The 16,726-nt window shown below is 47.2% G+C and overlaps 1 protein-coding gene across 2 annotated transcripts in view; it reads right to left on the bottom strand.

Annotated features, from left to right (window-relative positions):
• The window catches only part of PKD2L1 (polycystin 2 like 1, transient receptor potential cation channel), a 30,276-nt gene extending 28,891 nt beyond the window's left edge, over window positions 1-1,385 (bottom strand). The window contains exons 1-2 of one of the 2 annotated variants that reach the window (XM_077877996.1): window positions 1,010-1,385; window positions 362-475 (exon numbers count right to left, since the gene is read on the bottom strand). In XM_077877996.1, the coding sequence (XP_077734122.1) occupies window positions 362-475; window positions 1,010-1,244 (349 nt within the window). In that variant the 5' untranslated portion in view covers window positions 1,245-1,385. The remainder of the gene's footprint in view (window positions 1-361; window positions 476-1,009) is intronic. The other variant, XM_077877994.1, reaches the window with a different exon arrangement.
• Between the last annotated feature and the right edge of the window lie 15,341 nt (window positions 1,386-16,726).

Below are 16,726 nucleotides of genomic sequence, written 5' to 3'. Positions count from 1 at the left end.
ATTTGTCATTCCAAATAGAAAGGAATCATTTCCACTTTTAACAGAAGGGTAAAAACTTCCACTTGCCAAAAGAACATGGGGGCTGCTAAGTTAGTGTCACGAATGTGAACTTAAAAACTGTATTTCCCTTGTAACTCTGACAAAATAAGGTTAAAAGCTTTCTAACAATCTGTCTTCTTCTCCTGAACCCCGTGACAAGTTCTTTTTCATCAAAATATCTTAAGCTGAAAAGGTAATCAGGACACAGCCTGCTTACATAGATAGATGTTGTCTCTACAGGCATTGCTGCAGAAGTGTGTACACAGATGTACACATAGATGGCTCTTGCAGCCAGATGTACACAGAGATAGATGTTACTCACAAAGACAGATGTCCACCAGGAACACGATGTATACTAAAAGCTCCCGCAGGGTGGTCTTGACATAAAGCTCCCGGTTCTCAGCTGTGTTCTCAGTCAGAGTTGTTCCCCAAAGTCCTAAGGAACATTGGAGAGATGCCTGGGATTCCCCAGCAGCAGGGTTCCTCCCAGTTGCCCAACCCATCAGTCCCTGGACTTCACTCCCATTTCTACCCAGGTCCTCTGCTCACCCATAGCCTTATATCTTGGCAGGATCTGGCTACTCTAACACATTCAAGCCTGACCTCCTTCATCAAACACCCTGAGGTAGACAGTGGAAAAGACATTGGGTAGCAGAGAATGAAGACATGGGAAGGAGCTCCTTTCTTCAGGTGGGGCAGTTTAGGGTATCATCACAAACATCCTCCCTCAAGCTAACTCTTTCATACCTTCCTGGGCTCCCAGAGATAACTGTACCAGGCTCTCCCTCTGAGAGACCACTAGACTGGCCCTTGTGTTCTGGGGACTTCAGCTCTAACAGACAATTCTTAAAGTCTAAAGAGACTGAGATCCCACCTCTTCTTCAGGTTGTATCTCCCTTCCAACCCAAAAGCATTTGGGACCCCTCTCCTAACTCCAGTATCCCAGGAGAACCCTCCTCCCACAAGGTACCTCTGATGCCACGACAGATCTGGAAGCAGCAGCTGGACACCAGAGTCCTATATGCCTTCTCCTGGGGTCCATCTTCAGGCTTTTGGATTTGGGGTTGTGGAGGTATTGCACTGGAGATGGTACAGATCTTCAGTGTCCCACGTGGGGAGGGGGGACCACTGTAGGCAGGGTTGTCCCAGGCTCCACTCCCCATCTTTTGGAGCTCTTGCCCTTCCGGACTTTCCACAGCATTCATGGGGAATGAGGTAGGGGGCTGGCACCTCAGGTACCCACTGTCACCTGAAGAAAGAGGGAGGGAAGACCTAGCCCAGTCTAGACAGCAGAAGGCAAAGGAGCAGTGTGAGAGCAGCTGGTCTCAGGAAGCCTCCGCTTCCTGCCTTTTGTAGAGGGAATCTGAACCAGCTGTGGGGAGGGAGTAGACAGGAGGGGGTGGGGAATGGCCATCAGTCCTGTCAGGGGCTTTCTCTCTTCCTTTAGCTTCAAGAAAGGGGGTGGGAGGGGGCTGGAAGGCAGGGGTTTGGCAGGAGAGAGAGAAGACTGGGAGGGAGATGTGGAGACTAGGGTGGAAGGAGGGAGGGGTGAGAGAGGCCAGTGCTAGGGGGAGAGGAGGGCTGCCTACAGAAGGGGCCTGGTGGAGGAGTGGTCCCAGGCAGACAGAAGAGGAGATGAAAAAGCAAGGGGAGGAGCTGGCAGGAGAGGATGGCTGGCAGACTCCATTGCAGGTCTGGGCTAATTTCCACTAAGAGCTCCTGAAAGGGCCGCCATGGATTAGGCTGTGGACCAAGGCCAGGGACCGGAGACTGGAAAATACTGCCTCTTCAAGGCTCATTCAATGGTGTCTCAGGCTCCTTAAATGTTCTCACCTTGAGCTGTCCCCTGGTGGAGGAGGACTCCTATACCTGGAGGAAAAGAGAGTGGTGGGAGGAGCCTCTGATTTAGACACTTTAGGGGCAGGGTCTCTGACCACTGTTGAGGTGCGGGACTGAGAGGGCAGCACTCCAGAGTTCTAGATTGTCTATATCCTTCTTCTGAGGTTTGCCCTCATCTGGCTTATATGACAGAAAGGAGTTCCTTAAGGGTGTGGCGTTCAGCCTAGGGAAGAGCCTAAACCCTGACCAGGAGAATGCATCAGAGAGCAAAGGACAAGGACAATGTGACTTGGGACTCCTTAAAAGGGGTGGATGACTGGACCCAGCTCACCTGACAACTTTATTTTATGGCTCTTAGTACTAGACTAAGGACTATAAGCATGAACACAAAATGGAACTAAGAGAGTTATCAGAACTGATCTGCTTTCTTTTCCATTTCAAGTGTCTACATTAAAACCCTGGCCTGTGTGCCTGGCCCCTCCCTGCTTAGGCCCTGCTCCCACCTCTGATCACTTGCTCTGGCTCACGTATGAGCATATGAGATGGCCTGGAATGGTACCAGTCCCACAGGTGCAGGGGGTTACATCCTCCTCGATGGCTGGAGTGGGGGCTGCCCTCTCTCCAACTGCTGGTTCACCATCTGAGCCACTCTACTGCTCCACTTGACTGAAGCCTACCTTCCCCCTCAGTAAAACACCAGCCTGGTGGAAGTCACCAGGCTCGAGTGTCCCCATAAAGAGATCCTGATCCCAGACAACTCAGGGCTGGCCTCAGGTCCTTGATAGGTGTTCTCCAACACTCAAGAAAGGGTTGAAAAAGCAGCAGCTATCTTTTACCTCTGGCTCTGCAGCACAGATCTCCTGCCCCAGTCCCAGAAACTATTAGGGAATTAACTCTGCCTGGGCTGGAGTTAAGGCCTCTCTATGAGCTTTCCTAGATGGAAGGATTTCATCTCTACATTTTTCTGGCTAATGAGACATATTCCAAGGTGCTTGTTTTCTTTGGGAAGACAAAAAAAAAAAAAACATTTTGTGTGAAATCAGCTGATAGTGAAGGAACAGAAGCTGATATCTCCACCCACAAGCTTTTCAAATAATTGCAAAAGTATCTCTTATTTGCAAAACTGAAGATTAGGACAGAGGTGATGAACAGGAAGCTAGGAATATAGTTCAAAGGAGAGGAACAGGAGATGGTTTCTGATTCTGGTTTCTGACCCTCCCTCCCTGTGATGTTAAGACCAGAGCTGGGCTGCTTTATTCGTGGTCACCCTCCTAGAAAACATTGCTTTGCCTTTTTCAGTCTTGAGCATTCCCCACATGTGTGTATCAACCCATGATACCCTTGGGGAGCACAGGTTATATAACCAGCTTGAGAAATTTTCTCAAAGGTGCTGAGAAATCCTAGGATGTTTAGTCTTATTCAAGAAGCCATAAATATAGTAATCAAGTGGGAGCTCCTGATGATTTTGTGTCCAGCAGTTCTTCATGCTCCCAACCTTCATGGCACTTGGTTTTCCCTGAGTGGCCAGACCCTGTTAATATGGGCACCCACTACCAGAGTCCTGTAGCTCAGACTGCCTTTTAGCAATTTAGCAAAATCTAAGAGGCATGACCTTGATACCCAAACCTCCAGGTTTAACTCTTGGTTCTGCAACTTACTAACTGTATGGTTCTGGGCAAGTCCATTTGAGACTTAGTTTATATATCTGCAAAGTGTTTGTATTAAAGTCTGCCCTGCTGACCTTAAGGACTATTTTAGGATTAAAATGGTAGATATATAAACCTTTATGAACTGTGTGCTATAAGGCACAAAACAAATTTAGTTATTCTACCATAGCATTCATCCTGTGTATTCCACTCATATAGAGCAATTCATCTTTCAGAGAGATACCTTCAGTCAGGACTCTGTTGTCATTATCTCTGAGAGACAAGGGTCCCAGAACCCTCTGTAGCCACACCCATTCCATTCCAGCTGACACCAACAGAATGGAATTATGGCATTTCATCTGGAGACTATTTTAACAGTAGTCTGAAATGAAGAGTTCCAGAAGCTCTTAGAAGAGTTCCATGACCACATGCTAAGTCTTATTGTCTATTAGAACCCAAAATACTTCTTCATCATGATGCCTCTTAGCCCACTTGGCCAACTGGCCCCATTGCTTCACTGGGACACATTTTTTGGTTGCATGCTATCCTATTGCATGCACCAGGAAAAAAGGATTACTACATTTCTCCACCAGTACATCCCCTTTTCACCATCCTAGCCAGGCTTTTCAGTGCCACTCAGATCCACTTGGTCCTGACAGAGAGCCCAGAGACAGCAAAGGCCATAGGATGGAAACTTGTGGCTCATCTTTCTCTAAGTCCTCCATCTAAATTCTTCCAGGATAAGTCACCTTCCATATTCTAGAGAAAGGAACCCTGCGGTGATTCACAGTCCAGATTCTACAGGGAGAAACAACCTTCAAACTGCCTTCTGTGTTTTACATAGTGACCCTCAACCTTTTCCACCCCCAAAAACATAAAAAATAGAGCCCACTCCATAAGTAACAGTGGCTCACTATGGCAATGATTCTCAGTGGGAGACACTGGAGATCACTTATTCACAAGAAAACCCTGCATATAAGGGCTTACCCTTTACCAATATACCACCAGTCATCTACATAGCAAAAGTACTGAAATTTGAGTAGCTGAGGTTTTCAGCAACAAACACAGTGGATCAAGCAAACTGACATGAGTAGGCTATTCCCAAGGGAACCCTCCCTCTCTGTTTTTGTGCAATAAACATCATAGCACTGTGCCAGCTTCTCAATACCTTAGAGCAGACAAGCCAGATCCATTGGAAGATTCAGGTATATGAAGTCCTGTTGTAGCCATCCCAGCCCAGAAAGCCAAGAAAACAGCACTTAGTTGTATTTCATCAGGGACTTCAGAAAGAAGCTGGAGGAGACCCACCTCCCTCATCAAAATGACCAACTTCGGTCTTTTACTTCCTTCCTATTACCTCCTGGATTTAACAAGTCCTGCTGGACTTCCATCTCTCCAAAGAGAACCTTTTTAAATGAGCCCTCCAACTTTCCTACCATTTCTAGAGAACCCTCCTGGACAACTATCCCCATTTGTCCATGCCTTCTACAGAAGACTGGACAGGTAGAGGGAATCAACCAAATCCAGGCGGTGGGAGACAGATGATGCCATCAACAAAAATAAGGAAGTTAGTATTCAGTTTGCCTGGAAACTTGGGTCTGAGGCTATTATCATGCCCCCTGCTGAGTGTAGTCTAGACATGGAGTGCTCACATGATCCTGAAATAATTAGTCAGCATCATCACTTCTAGGCAGTGCTCAGCTGTGGCAGGCAAGGTTCTGTATAGGATGGTGAGTGGTAGCCTGGCCTCCTGCTGGAGTGGGTGGAGTGGGAGGGAAAGAGTGCCATATGAATTGGAAATGCCAGGCTGGAAAGAAAGGGTGATGTGAAGGGGAAAGAAAAGCATGAGAGAGAAAAGGGATTCTGGGGAAGAGGAATTGAGAGAACACAGTTCTTTCCTTCAGAACAACTCATCAAATATCATAGGAGACTTGATCGACTGAATGTCCCAAGCCTGTGAGAGGGGAGACTGCAACACCAGAGCAAATACCCCAGGGGCTCACTCTTCCAGTATCATTTCAGGGGCTCAGGGCAATCACCCAAAACTTCCTTGTCTCAGCTTCTAAGGGCCCCATCACAGGGGACACATTATTTTCTACCCTGAGTCCTCATTCCAGTCATAATTCATTCCACAGGTATTTACTGAGGGCTGTCTAGACCATGGGGACTCAGGGATAAGCAGCAAATAAGATAATCAGGGCCCCTATCTCATAGAACTTACTTTCTTCTTCTAAAGAAGATAGGCATTAAGCAAACACACAGATAATTTATGATTTGTATTCATAGAAAGTGTTGAAAAGGAGAAGTACAGGGTGCTATGAGGAAATGAGATGGGAGACCCGAAGTTCTAAGGCAAATGAGGAATAAAATCATAATTTCTACCTCTCTTCCCCCTTCTTAAGGCCCTGAGGCAAACAGGGTTTTCTGAGATTCATAAATATTTTACTGCTACTCTACACAAGGAAACAGACTGAATTAAATAACCAAACAAGGAAGAAGTTATGACAATGCAAGAAATGTTACAATTTACAGTAATCTTTATCCCTCATGGTACATGAGTTGAGCTCAGCTTAAAGGCTTGCATTAGATTCCTTCTGAACACATGGAATCCAACCAATTTTCATTCCTAAAATTGATAGTCTCCCTAACCTCTGGAAAAGATGCAGAAATTAATAAGAGAGCTAGAGTAGTAAAACTACAGAATGATGAAAAATTTCCTAAGGTGGTGGCTTTATAGGTGTATACTTATCTCCAAGTTCATCAAGTTGTGTATGTTAAATATGGATAGCTTTTTTTTTTTTTTTTTTTTTTTGGATAGCTTTTTGTATGTCGATCATACCTCAGTAAAGTCAGTACTGCAAAAACATTTTTAGTTTCCTGAATAGGAATTCGTAACCAAGAGCTTCTTTTTTATCCTATTCACTCTGTAATCCCAAATCTAGAAATCTATCCTCATGTTTCTATCAGCATAAGTGATAATAATTTTTTAAAAGCTGAAAAAAAGGAAGCTCAAATATCTAACAATAGAAAAAATATTAAATAAATAAGGATACAAGTTTGAAAAATACCTGTGAGTTAAGGATGCAATTCCTTTTAAAGGACAGGCAGGCCTCATAAGAACAGAATAATTTGGTTATTATTTGTTAGTCCTTTCTTTGGGAGCTAGAACTTGTTCCTCCTGCCCCATCTCCTTAAGAAGACAGAACTATATAGACTTGGACTCCCTCCAAGAAACTTAGGACCCATCCAGCCTTCTCTTCCCTCAACTTGAGGTTGACTTTGGATGACACAAAAAGAAGCAATTTTAGAATTAGAAAAGTTTCATTAGAAAACTCTCACCCAGGGATCCCTGGGTGGCGCAGCGGTTTGGCGCCTGCCTTTGGCCCAGGGCGCGATCCTGGAGACCCAGGATCGAATCCCACGTCGGGCTCCCGGTGCATGGAGCCTGCTTCTCCCTCTGCCTGTGTCTCTGCCTCTCTCTCTCTCTCACTGTGTGCCTATCATAAAAAAAAAAAAACAGAAAAAAAGAAAAAAAGAAAACTCTCACCCTGAACTCACCCAGAACTGCATGTCATATGGTACTGCCATTCATTAAAACTGATTGGAAATTTGGAAAAAAAAAAAAAAAAAAAAGATACATACACATGATGGATTGTTGTGCAGAAATCAACAGTTTGAGTCGTGTTTAATATCATGAGAAAATGCTCATCACAAGCTTTGTGAAAATTATGGCACATATATCTACAGAGTCCAAAATTTATGTGTAAATTATACTTGGATGCATAGAAAAAAAGGACTAATGTTAAAGAATTTTACAAATTTAGTAGTGATATCTCTGGATAGATGCTTTTTATTTCGCTAATTTTTGTTTTATTTTGTTTATTTTATTTTTGTTACTTTTTTGACAGTGATTATGAGTACTTTCATATTCAGAAGAAAAGTATTTTTTTAAAGATTTTATTTATTTATTTACGAAAGACACACACACACACACACACACACACACACAGAGGCAGAGACACAGGCAGAGGGAGAAGCAGGCTCCATGCCAGGAGCCCGATGTGGGACTCAATTCTGGGTCTCCAGGATCACGCCCTGGGCCAAAGGCAGGTGCCGAACTGCTGAGCCACCCAGGGATCCCCAAGAAAAGTATTTTTAAAAAGCCAGTAGTCAGTAGTTATTGTGTTCATAAAGACTTGAGGTGCATTTTCATCTTAGACTCACAGAATCTCTTAGGTGACTGCCTTCACCACACTAGCTCTCCACATTAGCCAGGAATCATGAAAGTTCATTCCTTGACATGGGAGTCATCTATGCAATAGATTTGTTTATCACCTGCTTGCTCCAAGATTTTATATAAATCGCTACTTCCCTGGAAATTACAGTTGTGGAAGAATACTGATAAAGCATGTGATGAGTATGAGAACAGCTGCTGGGAGAAGTACAGCATCTAACAGCAGCTCTGAGGAAGGAAGGTAACTGGGTTGGCAAGTGGAAAGGTCAAGAAAGGAATTTTGCAATGAATGGCATTGCAATGGACTTTGAAGGATGACAAATATTTTAAGAGACAAAAAGAAAGCCTAGCTACCATTTATTAACTATCCACACGGCAGATGCCTTACAGTGTGTTATCTTAGTAATTCTCACACAATCCAATGGGGTAGACTTTTATTGTTCCATTTTACAGGTAAAGAAATAGAGTATTCCAAGAGATAACTTGTGCTGGAATCCATCTTGTGAGTCAGGTTTGTCTGACTACAGCAAGAATGACTTCCTCTGTGTCATCCACATGGAGACAGCAGTGTGTGCAAGAGCAGGCAGGTGGGACCATTGCTTGCTCCTGTGGAAGAACAGCCCTGCTGTTCTCACTGGGGAATAGGAAATAAGTCTGGAAAGAGGGTTGGGAGTGAATATGGAAGGCATCAAATGCCAGAGAATTAATTCATTCAGGCAATAGAAATTCAACTTGTTTCAGGCAGTAGAAAGACAAAGAAAGCTTCCAAGCGGAGCAATGAAATCAAAGCTGTATTATATGAACAATAATTGAACAATAAAATGGTTTGATCTGGAAGCCAGGAAATCAGTTGGAAATTTCTGGGCTAGTTAGGGACAGGAATGAAAGCCTGAATGATGGTGGTGACATAAGAATAGAAAGAAATGGAAAGATGTGAGGCATCTCAGAGGCAGAACCTGCAGGGATTAGGACCTGACTGGATGTAAGGTACAAGGGAGAGGAAAATGGAAAGGTGACTCCAAGGTCTGAAACCTCTATGACTAGAAGAACAGGGAGGCTGCTAAATGGGATGAGGCAGGAGAGGGGGAAGGATCAAAAGTAGGTTTCAGAGTGAAATTCAGCTTCAGGTATGTGTGAATCTAAAGTGTTAATGGAACTCAGATGATGAAATCCGAGAGGGTCATTGGACAATTTGGGTTAGAGTTTGAAATGGTAATAAATACTGGTGAGAGTGACGTGGGGATAGTGTAGCTAGACGTGTTTATTGGAGCCACAGGAACAGTTGAAATTGCCAAAGGATTGCATGAAGGGAGAAAGGAGCTTAAGGAGTGGAGAGGGAAGGAAGAGGAGTCAGAAAAGGAGAGAGCCATAGAGAGAAGGAGGAGAACCAAGAGTTTTCAAGACACAAAAATCAGAGGAGGGGTATTTTTAAAAGGGAGTGATTATTGACCATATCAAACAGTGTTAAAAGATCAAGGGTTCTGATCCTTCAGATGCTTAGGTGGGAATCTCTCAGGTGACCTTGGAAAGTGAGAAGGCAATGGATGCCTGGTTTGGAGAAGCGAGGGTATGGAGGTTAAAGAGTAGGTGGTGAGGCAATAAAAGAAGTGGCTGGCTCCATTTAACTATACAAATGGGGGATCCCTGGGTGGCTCAGTGGTTTAGCGCCTGCCTTTGGCCCAGGGTGCAATCCTGGAGTCCTGGGATTGAGTCCCACATCAGGCTCCCGGCATGGAGCCTGCTTCTCCCTCCTCCTGTGTCTCTGCCCCTCTCTCTCTCTCTCTCTCTCTCTCTCTCTCTCTCTCTCTCTCTATGTCTATCATGAATAAATAAATAAATCTTTAAAAAAACTATACAAATAATTTATCAAGTTATTTATCAAGTACTGAATATGTACTGTATGAACTTCTTGCTTATCTGTTTGGGGATGTCCTAAGAAATTGAAACCAGCCATCCTTATCTTCATGTTCTAAAAGCCTCACTTGATTCCAATTCCTCTTACGGTGCTGGTTTTTTGTTTTTAGTTTTTATTTATTTATCCATGAGAGACACAGAGCGAGGCAGAGACATAGGCGGAGGGACTCCATCCCAGAACCCAGGGGATCACGACCCAATCCAAATGCAGACTCTCAACCACTGAACCACCCAGGCACCCTGGTGCTGGTTTTTAAAAAAAAGCTTTATTGAGCTATATAATTCACATACCATGCAATTCACCCATTTAAAGTACACAATTCAATAGTTTTCCCTATATTCACAGACGTGTGCAACTATGGTGCTAGTTTCAAAGGAAGAACATTTGGGCATATGATTTGGGCGTCAATACCTACAATTAATGCTGTAAATGGGGGAGAAATGGACTCCAGCAAATTCTCAACTGGCACCATCTTGAGCAGTTACGGAACAAAGCGGGAAGATGCAAAGGTGTTTTGCCTACCTACCGTGGCCACCAGGTGGCAGCATAACCCTTGCCCGGTCCCACTCAGCAAAGGACAAACCAGTTTGGAGGGATTGGCATTGGGAGGGTCCAGAGACCGGTCCTCTCCCAGGCTCCTTCCAGTTGCTTATTCTTTTCTTCTAGGTGACTCTAAAGGTTCACGACAGGCCCTACTAACAGTTCTTAACCTACAGGATTTATCATTCTGGAGACCTTGTAGACTTCTGTGTTGATCTGAGTCTTCTGAGAAGCAGACACCAAGGTTGGGTGGCAGTTGTGAGGTTTTGAGGAAGGCAAACACCTGTGAGAGAAGACAGGGAGGGCGCCAAGGAAGCCTAGGAGAGCTGTCAGACCGAGAAGTAAATCTGCCCCTCAGTGAAGGAGAGAGAGTGGGAAGGTTGGGTGGATTTCTGCAGCATAGTTAGTCTGAGGAAGATTTGCAGAGGCCTTCAGGGAGCCAAAATAAACCATCAGGAGAGTTCTGTGGTCTCCCTGGATGGGGCCACTTTCATATCGTTGCTAAACAGCTCCTAGGAAGTGGAAGTTCCCAGGCTGCTCACCTGGAAGTCTGGTCCAGGTGAACGCTCTTGGTCAAGTGTACATAGTTGGAGGTCTATGAAATCATTTTCATGGCCTCCATACCTTATTTCTAAGAAGGGACAGCCTTAGCCTTCACACAGCCCTTGCTCTGCCAAATGTCATCTGTGTTCCATACTTCTCACCTCATGTGCTGAGTGCATCCTGCTACCCCCACCAGAGAATAGGCTCCTCCCATAACCTGCATCCAACTCAGTATTCTCCTGGATTAATCCAGATACAAGCATTCTCCCAAGCAAGCCCTACCTTTTCCATGTCTGTATTTGGTTCCTTCTTGCTTATAAACCTGGGAACTTGAAGGTGGTGATCGGATTAGCTGTGTGTTGACTTTAGTCCTGAAGTACAGGCTCAGGTGCCAGCCTGCCCTGGCAGGAAGCTAATAGGCCAGCACCGGGCCCCCATCTTTTTACTGGGGCCCCCACTGCCTCAGGTGACCCTCCCCAAGCACCTGAGTGGTTGGCAGTATGGTTCTGGCCTCAGCCAAGATCAAGTACATGCTGGGGCAGCCATAGCTTTGTCAGGTGGTCCAGAGACCCGGGCGGGGGTGGGGAGGTCAGAATGAAGAAGCTGGCACTTGTCTAGGGAAAGCAGAGGTTTGGTAAGGAGGGTGTTAGGGGAGAAGACTACTGGGTACCCAGCATGGCAGGGACTGACTGGTCAATGGCCCCTGTGGGCCTCCCTGAGTGCTCTTGGGGCTGGGGCCTACTATATATGGGGCTCTGGATTTGGCTCCTCTCTCTCCCTGGCTGGTTCTCAGCTAAAAGACAGGCTTGGGAGGGATGGGATGAATTCAGCTGGCTCTTTAGGCTACTGCTTAAAAGGAGGTCATGAGGAAACCAACTATTCTGCAAGAGCATGTCTGGACCAGATGACATTGCAAATCCAGAGTCCCCAAGGTAAATAAACAGCAATAACTCTAGGCTTTAAAAGAGAATCCAGCCAAATTCTGAAGTGGGAGCAACAGAGAAATAGCCTGGAAATCCACCATGATTATATTAAGTTACACCTTAAATGGTAAGCTGAAGCTGAAGACAAGCATGAGATTTTCCCTTTTCCCTCCTGGGTGGGGAAAAAAGAGAAGAAAAATGGAGTGGGAGGTGGAGTTGAAGGGAGATGCCTCTGGGTGACCACAGGGTCTTCCAGACTGTAATTTGCCCAGGGGCCAGACCTTAGGTTTCAGGGTTTATGGAGCCTGGATGGGAGCAGTGGTGGGAGGGCAGAAGAGAGATGGGACCATCAAGTCTCCTACTCACTCTCAGCTTAGCATGTTTGTTCTGTGCTCGGAAATAACCCCTTGCTAGACAATCTGTGAAGTACCTACCACACACACCCAGCAGGGTACTATTTCTACCATATCACACCGTACCCCCAAAACCCCGAGCTAGCACAACTTTTCTGAGCCTTGCAAAATAAGACTAAATATAGGGGTAAATATTAATAGACCGTAAAAGCACTTAGCACAGTGCATGTAAGTAGGCACTGAAAAGATGCTAAATGAGTCTGTTCCAAGCCCATCTATTTCTAACCAGTTCTAGGGCATCTCTATTAGGAAGGGTCTCTCTCCATTTCCTGAACCTGTATTCCACTTGACGTGTTTGCACTCTGCCATTATCAGATACTATCTTGTCCACTTGACTAATATGCTTTGTCTTGTTTCTCTTAGAAATCTGTGAGCTGAGCTCCCCAGGGGGGGATCCGTGAACTCTGGCTCCATTCTGCCCCCCATGCAAAGCACAGCTCTGACCTTCTGCTGGGCACATGGAGGCGCAGTTAACACTCAATCCCCAGGTGGACACATTGGTTTGCAGGGACAGAATGGGAAAGCAGCAGACTCTTGGCTGGAAGAGGCTAGTGGAGAGGACACAGAGGGAAGCTTGGCTCAGGACACAGCCAGCTGCCCTCTGGACCTTGTGGCCCTGCTCTGCCCAGCTCAGCTGCTGTGTCACTGCAGGGCAGAGGTGACATCAGCTGTGGAAGGGGTTACTATCAGGCAAAGGAAAGGCTATGGGAGAGAAAACTGTCTGTGCTCTCTGGCATGGGACTAGATTGAAGGGGAAGGTTTAAGGGGTTGAGGGGCATTTCTGGCAGGGGTCTGCAGGGAGCTATGGAAAGGGAGGAAAGAGGAAGAGAGAAACAAAGTGAAGACTGGGATTGGGGGAGAGGAGATAGGAATGGCTAAGGCTCTGGACCTTTCACGTGTGGGGGGGAGAAACCTGTTTCGGATTTTATACCACTGGCTGTGATATCCTCAAGACACTCTTAAGAGGTTAAGGGAAGCAAATGGGGGCATTGCTCTCTCTAACCACAGAAGAAAGGCACGGGCAGCCCCTCTCATCTTAGACTTACGATCAGAGCAGAATCAGGACAAGAAAGACTTTCCTTCAGCTCATTTGTGGTGGGAGATGCTGGGTCTGTATCTGACTGCCCTGGATTCTGTGCTGCGCATCTATATGGAATACTAGGTGTGAGGCTGCCTTCCCAGAATAGGGAAAGATGCCCTGTAGCAGATCAGGCCACACAGAAATCTCCAACTTGGTCAGGTCCTGTGACTTTCTTGTCCTTGGGATCTCACCCAGGCTGTCGCTCCCAGGGTCACATATTATGCCCCAAGACATTAAGATTTCCAAATCAAGCAATCTCATCTGCAGACATACCACAAGTCCTGAGAATAGATACTAGGCCTGGTGGAGGCCCCTCCTCTAGTACACACACCAGAACATGTAAGCACAAGCCCAGAAGATATGCTCTAGACACCTAGTCAGTGGGGTGTCATTTGAGGTCTCCATTCTTCCTCTGGACGCAAAAACAAATCGCTGCCCAACTACACTTTCACTATTAATGCCCTCATGGGATATAGCACCACCATCTCCTCTAAGAAGAATTCTCTGATTCTCCCAACCTGTTCTTGTGTGTGCCTCTTCTCACTCTGGGCCAAGCGCCATCGTCCACTCATAAGGATCTCCTCCACCATGTGACTCACCCAAGATCAAGAGCTCCTTATAGCCTCAGCACTTGCCACTATGCCTCTCAGGCCATGTGGTTTCCATAACCATCCCCTGAAGGAGAGAACCAATATAGTCATGGAGGTCTGAGAGCCCCAACCCTTATTTCACTCAAGCACATCCAGAAACCAGTGGTGCCAGGACAGGATCCAGAAGGGCAGACCAGCCTGGGCCCCTCTCCTCTGGGAAGGAGGAGGGGAGTCCACTCACACTAGCCATCCTGGATGTCTGCTACCTGTGACTCAGCTTGGGCCAAGGGACAGGGAAGATTCCAAAGCCCAAGAGGTTCATTTCCCCATCTCTTGGCACAGAAATCGGTCCAGGCAAATGCTGAGCCAGATGCAGGAGCTGGCTTGCATCCCTTCCCCATAGTGACTATATCCCGGGGGAAAGCCTGAGGTCAGAGTTGTGAGGACATTGTGTACAGTGCTGGCCTCCTGCCCGGCTGCCACGATGCCATGGGCAGTGTGGATGGACAAATACGTGGGGCTGGTTGGATCACAACTTGTCTCAGTGTGCTTGCTTATTTGAGCAAGCTGACACTTTAATCTCAGGACCTGGGGGGCTGAAGCCACAGTGTCAGGGAGGAGGCTTGGGTCTAGTACCTATAGGTCATGGGGGAAGAGAGGGGCCTGGGGACCTATGGGTCATGGGGTAGGGACTTAGGTCAGGGGAATGTATTATCTTTACTTATGTACACTCAGAGTTGACTTAGATCTGTGTTTTAAAGTGTCAAAGGGTGAGGAAAGACGAGGTAAGAAGGCCAGAGCCAGGGGGCAGCTGGGCCAGGGGACAGTTGTGAGTGCCTGAGTGCCTCTGGGATTCCCAGCCAGTCCTTCTGTGGGCCTTGCTCTCCAGGCTCAGAGCCTTATGGGTATTGCTGGCCTGTCCTTGCAGGGAGCCTGGAAGGGCAAAAGGAAAGGAAGGTCCAGTGGGCTGTCCAGGCTGCATGAAGATCTGCGAGCACACCTGCCCTCAGCTCCGCAATCCCCATTTAACATCTGGCTGGAGACAGTCACAGACTCACAAGGTAGGGGTTCCACAAAGACCACCGGACCCTATCACTGAGCTGCAGCTCCATCCTGCTCTTCCCTTCTGCAACCCGATGTGCCATGCGTCCATGGATGTGTCCCCAGGCTCCCTCTCCCTGAACCGGTCAAGAAAAGAGAAGAGGGAGGCCAAAACTGTCCCCAGTGCTGGGGCCTGTCCATGTCCTGAATCAGCATTCATGAAACTCACACAAGATTTCCTGGGATGAAGGTCACTCGTGTGCTGAAAGCCTATCACAGGGGACCTCATCCTGCCCCAAACACCTGGGAGACCAGAGCTGGATATATTGACCTCCCACCTGGGAGGGAAGCACATGATGAGCCAAGTCTGCTGGCCCCTGTTTCACAGAAGAGAATGGAGGAACAAGGCATTGAAAGAACAAATCCAAACTAAATTGGAAAAAATAAACAGTCTCTGAGGAGCACTGTGCTCAGTAGGTTCAACACCTGCCTTCCACTCAGGTCATGCTCTCAGGGACTGGAGATGGAGCCTACATAGGGCTCCCTGCTCAGCGGGGAACCAGCTTCTCCCTTTCCTGCTGCCTCTCCTTGTGCTCCCTCCCTCCCCCCCTTCCTCCCTCCCTCCCTCTCTCTCTCTCTGTCTCTCTCTCTCTCTCTCTCTCTCTCTGTCAAATAAATAAATAAAATCTTTAGAAAACAGAAACAGGCTCTGGGATCTGGCTAGTTTCCCTCCTCCCGAGTGTCAGCTTATAACCAGAGTGTCATTCATCCCCTTGCCGAGCATGGCCTGGGGAAAGAACCTGAAACCTACAAACAGTGTGAGTTTTTGATCATCCACAAAGCAATGCAGGGTCAGTATCATGATGCCCAGGACTTGGGGTCTTCAGCCCGAGTCCAGGAAGCAGAGACCAGCACACAGTGTGTGCCACACACTTCAGAACCCCTGGCCAGGCCATGTCACAGTCAAGGAGGGACTGGCCCCAGTCTTGACAGATGTAGCAGCTGGTTTGGCAGCAAAGAGTGAGTCACAGCCACAGGAGGTGGGACAGGGCTTTTCCTCTTGAAGGCCCAGGAAAGCTGTGGGAGGGGGCTACCCTCCCTCCCCCCAGGCCTCCTGCCTGGAAGGCTCCCCTTCCAGGCTTCCCAAGGAAGTCTACCCCCCTCACTGAGCTGCTTACATTGGGAATCCCAAAGCCATGCTTGGGGCCATGAGGTCATTATAGGGAGGCTGATGCCACTCTGAGAAGTGCCTGCACATTCGGGAGGCATAGCAGTCCCCCTCATCTCCTTCGACTGTGACCTGCTGGGAGTCCTGTCCTTTCTTTGTCAGGGAGAGGAATTTTGACAGACAATCAACCTCTTGGTGCAATCAGTGGTGGGAAGTTGCAGCAGAGTCCTCTGACCACTCAGCCTTCCCTCCATCAGGTGTCCCTCTGAGACAAAGATCAAATAAAGGCAGCAGGGCAAGTGCTGGGGGTCATTTGGCTGCCAGGATTCTGATGGGAAGCAAAATCAAGTAAGAGGGCACAGAATTCCTCCTAAGAAAGATCCTTATTCCTGATAGAGGTCAGGAAAGCTGAAGTCAGGTGGAGAGACTCAGGCTGCTCTGGTGAGCTCTGCCCTCAGGCTGTCCCCTGCAACTGTGTGCAATCTAGACATCAACCTCGCCTGATGGAAGTTCCAGCTACTCTGGGCCAAGCTCCGAAAACATCCAAGAGGGCGAGTCTTGATCACACTATTTGTTCCTCAAAGGGGTGTCAGGAAAGTCATAGGCCGGTGGGAACTCAGCTAGGAAATTTGTAAGGCCCAAACAGAGAAGCAGCAGCCTCACAGGGCAAGAGGACAGCAGAGGGACAGAGAGAGAAGGAGAGAAAGAGAGAGAGAGAGAGGGAGGGAGAGGAAGGGAGTTATGAAGGGAGGGA

Source organism: Canis aureus, chromosome 29 (assembly GCF_053574225.1).
Source record: "Canis aureus isolate CA01 chromosome 29, VMU_Caureus_v.1.0, whole genome shotgun sequence".
Classification (NCBI taxonomy): domain Eukaryota; kingdom Metazoa; phylum Chordata; class Mammalia; order Carnivora; family Canidae; genus Canis; species Canis aureus.
Note: the sequence above shows the minus strand (reverse complement) of the source record. Positions and strands in the feature narration are given on the sequence as shown.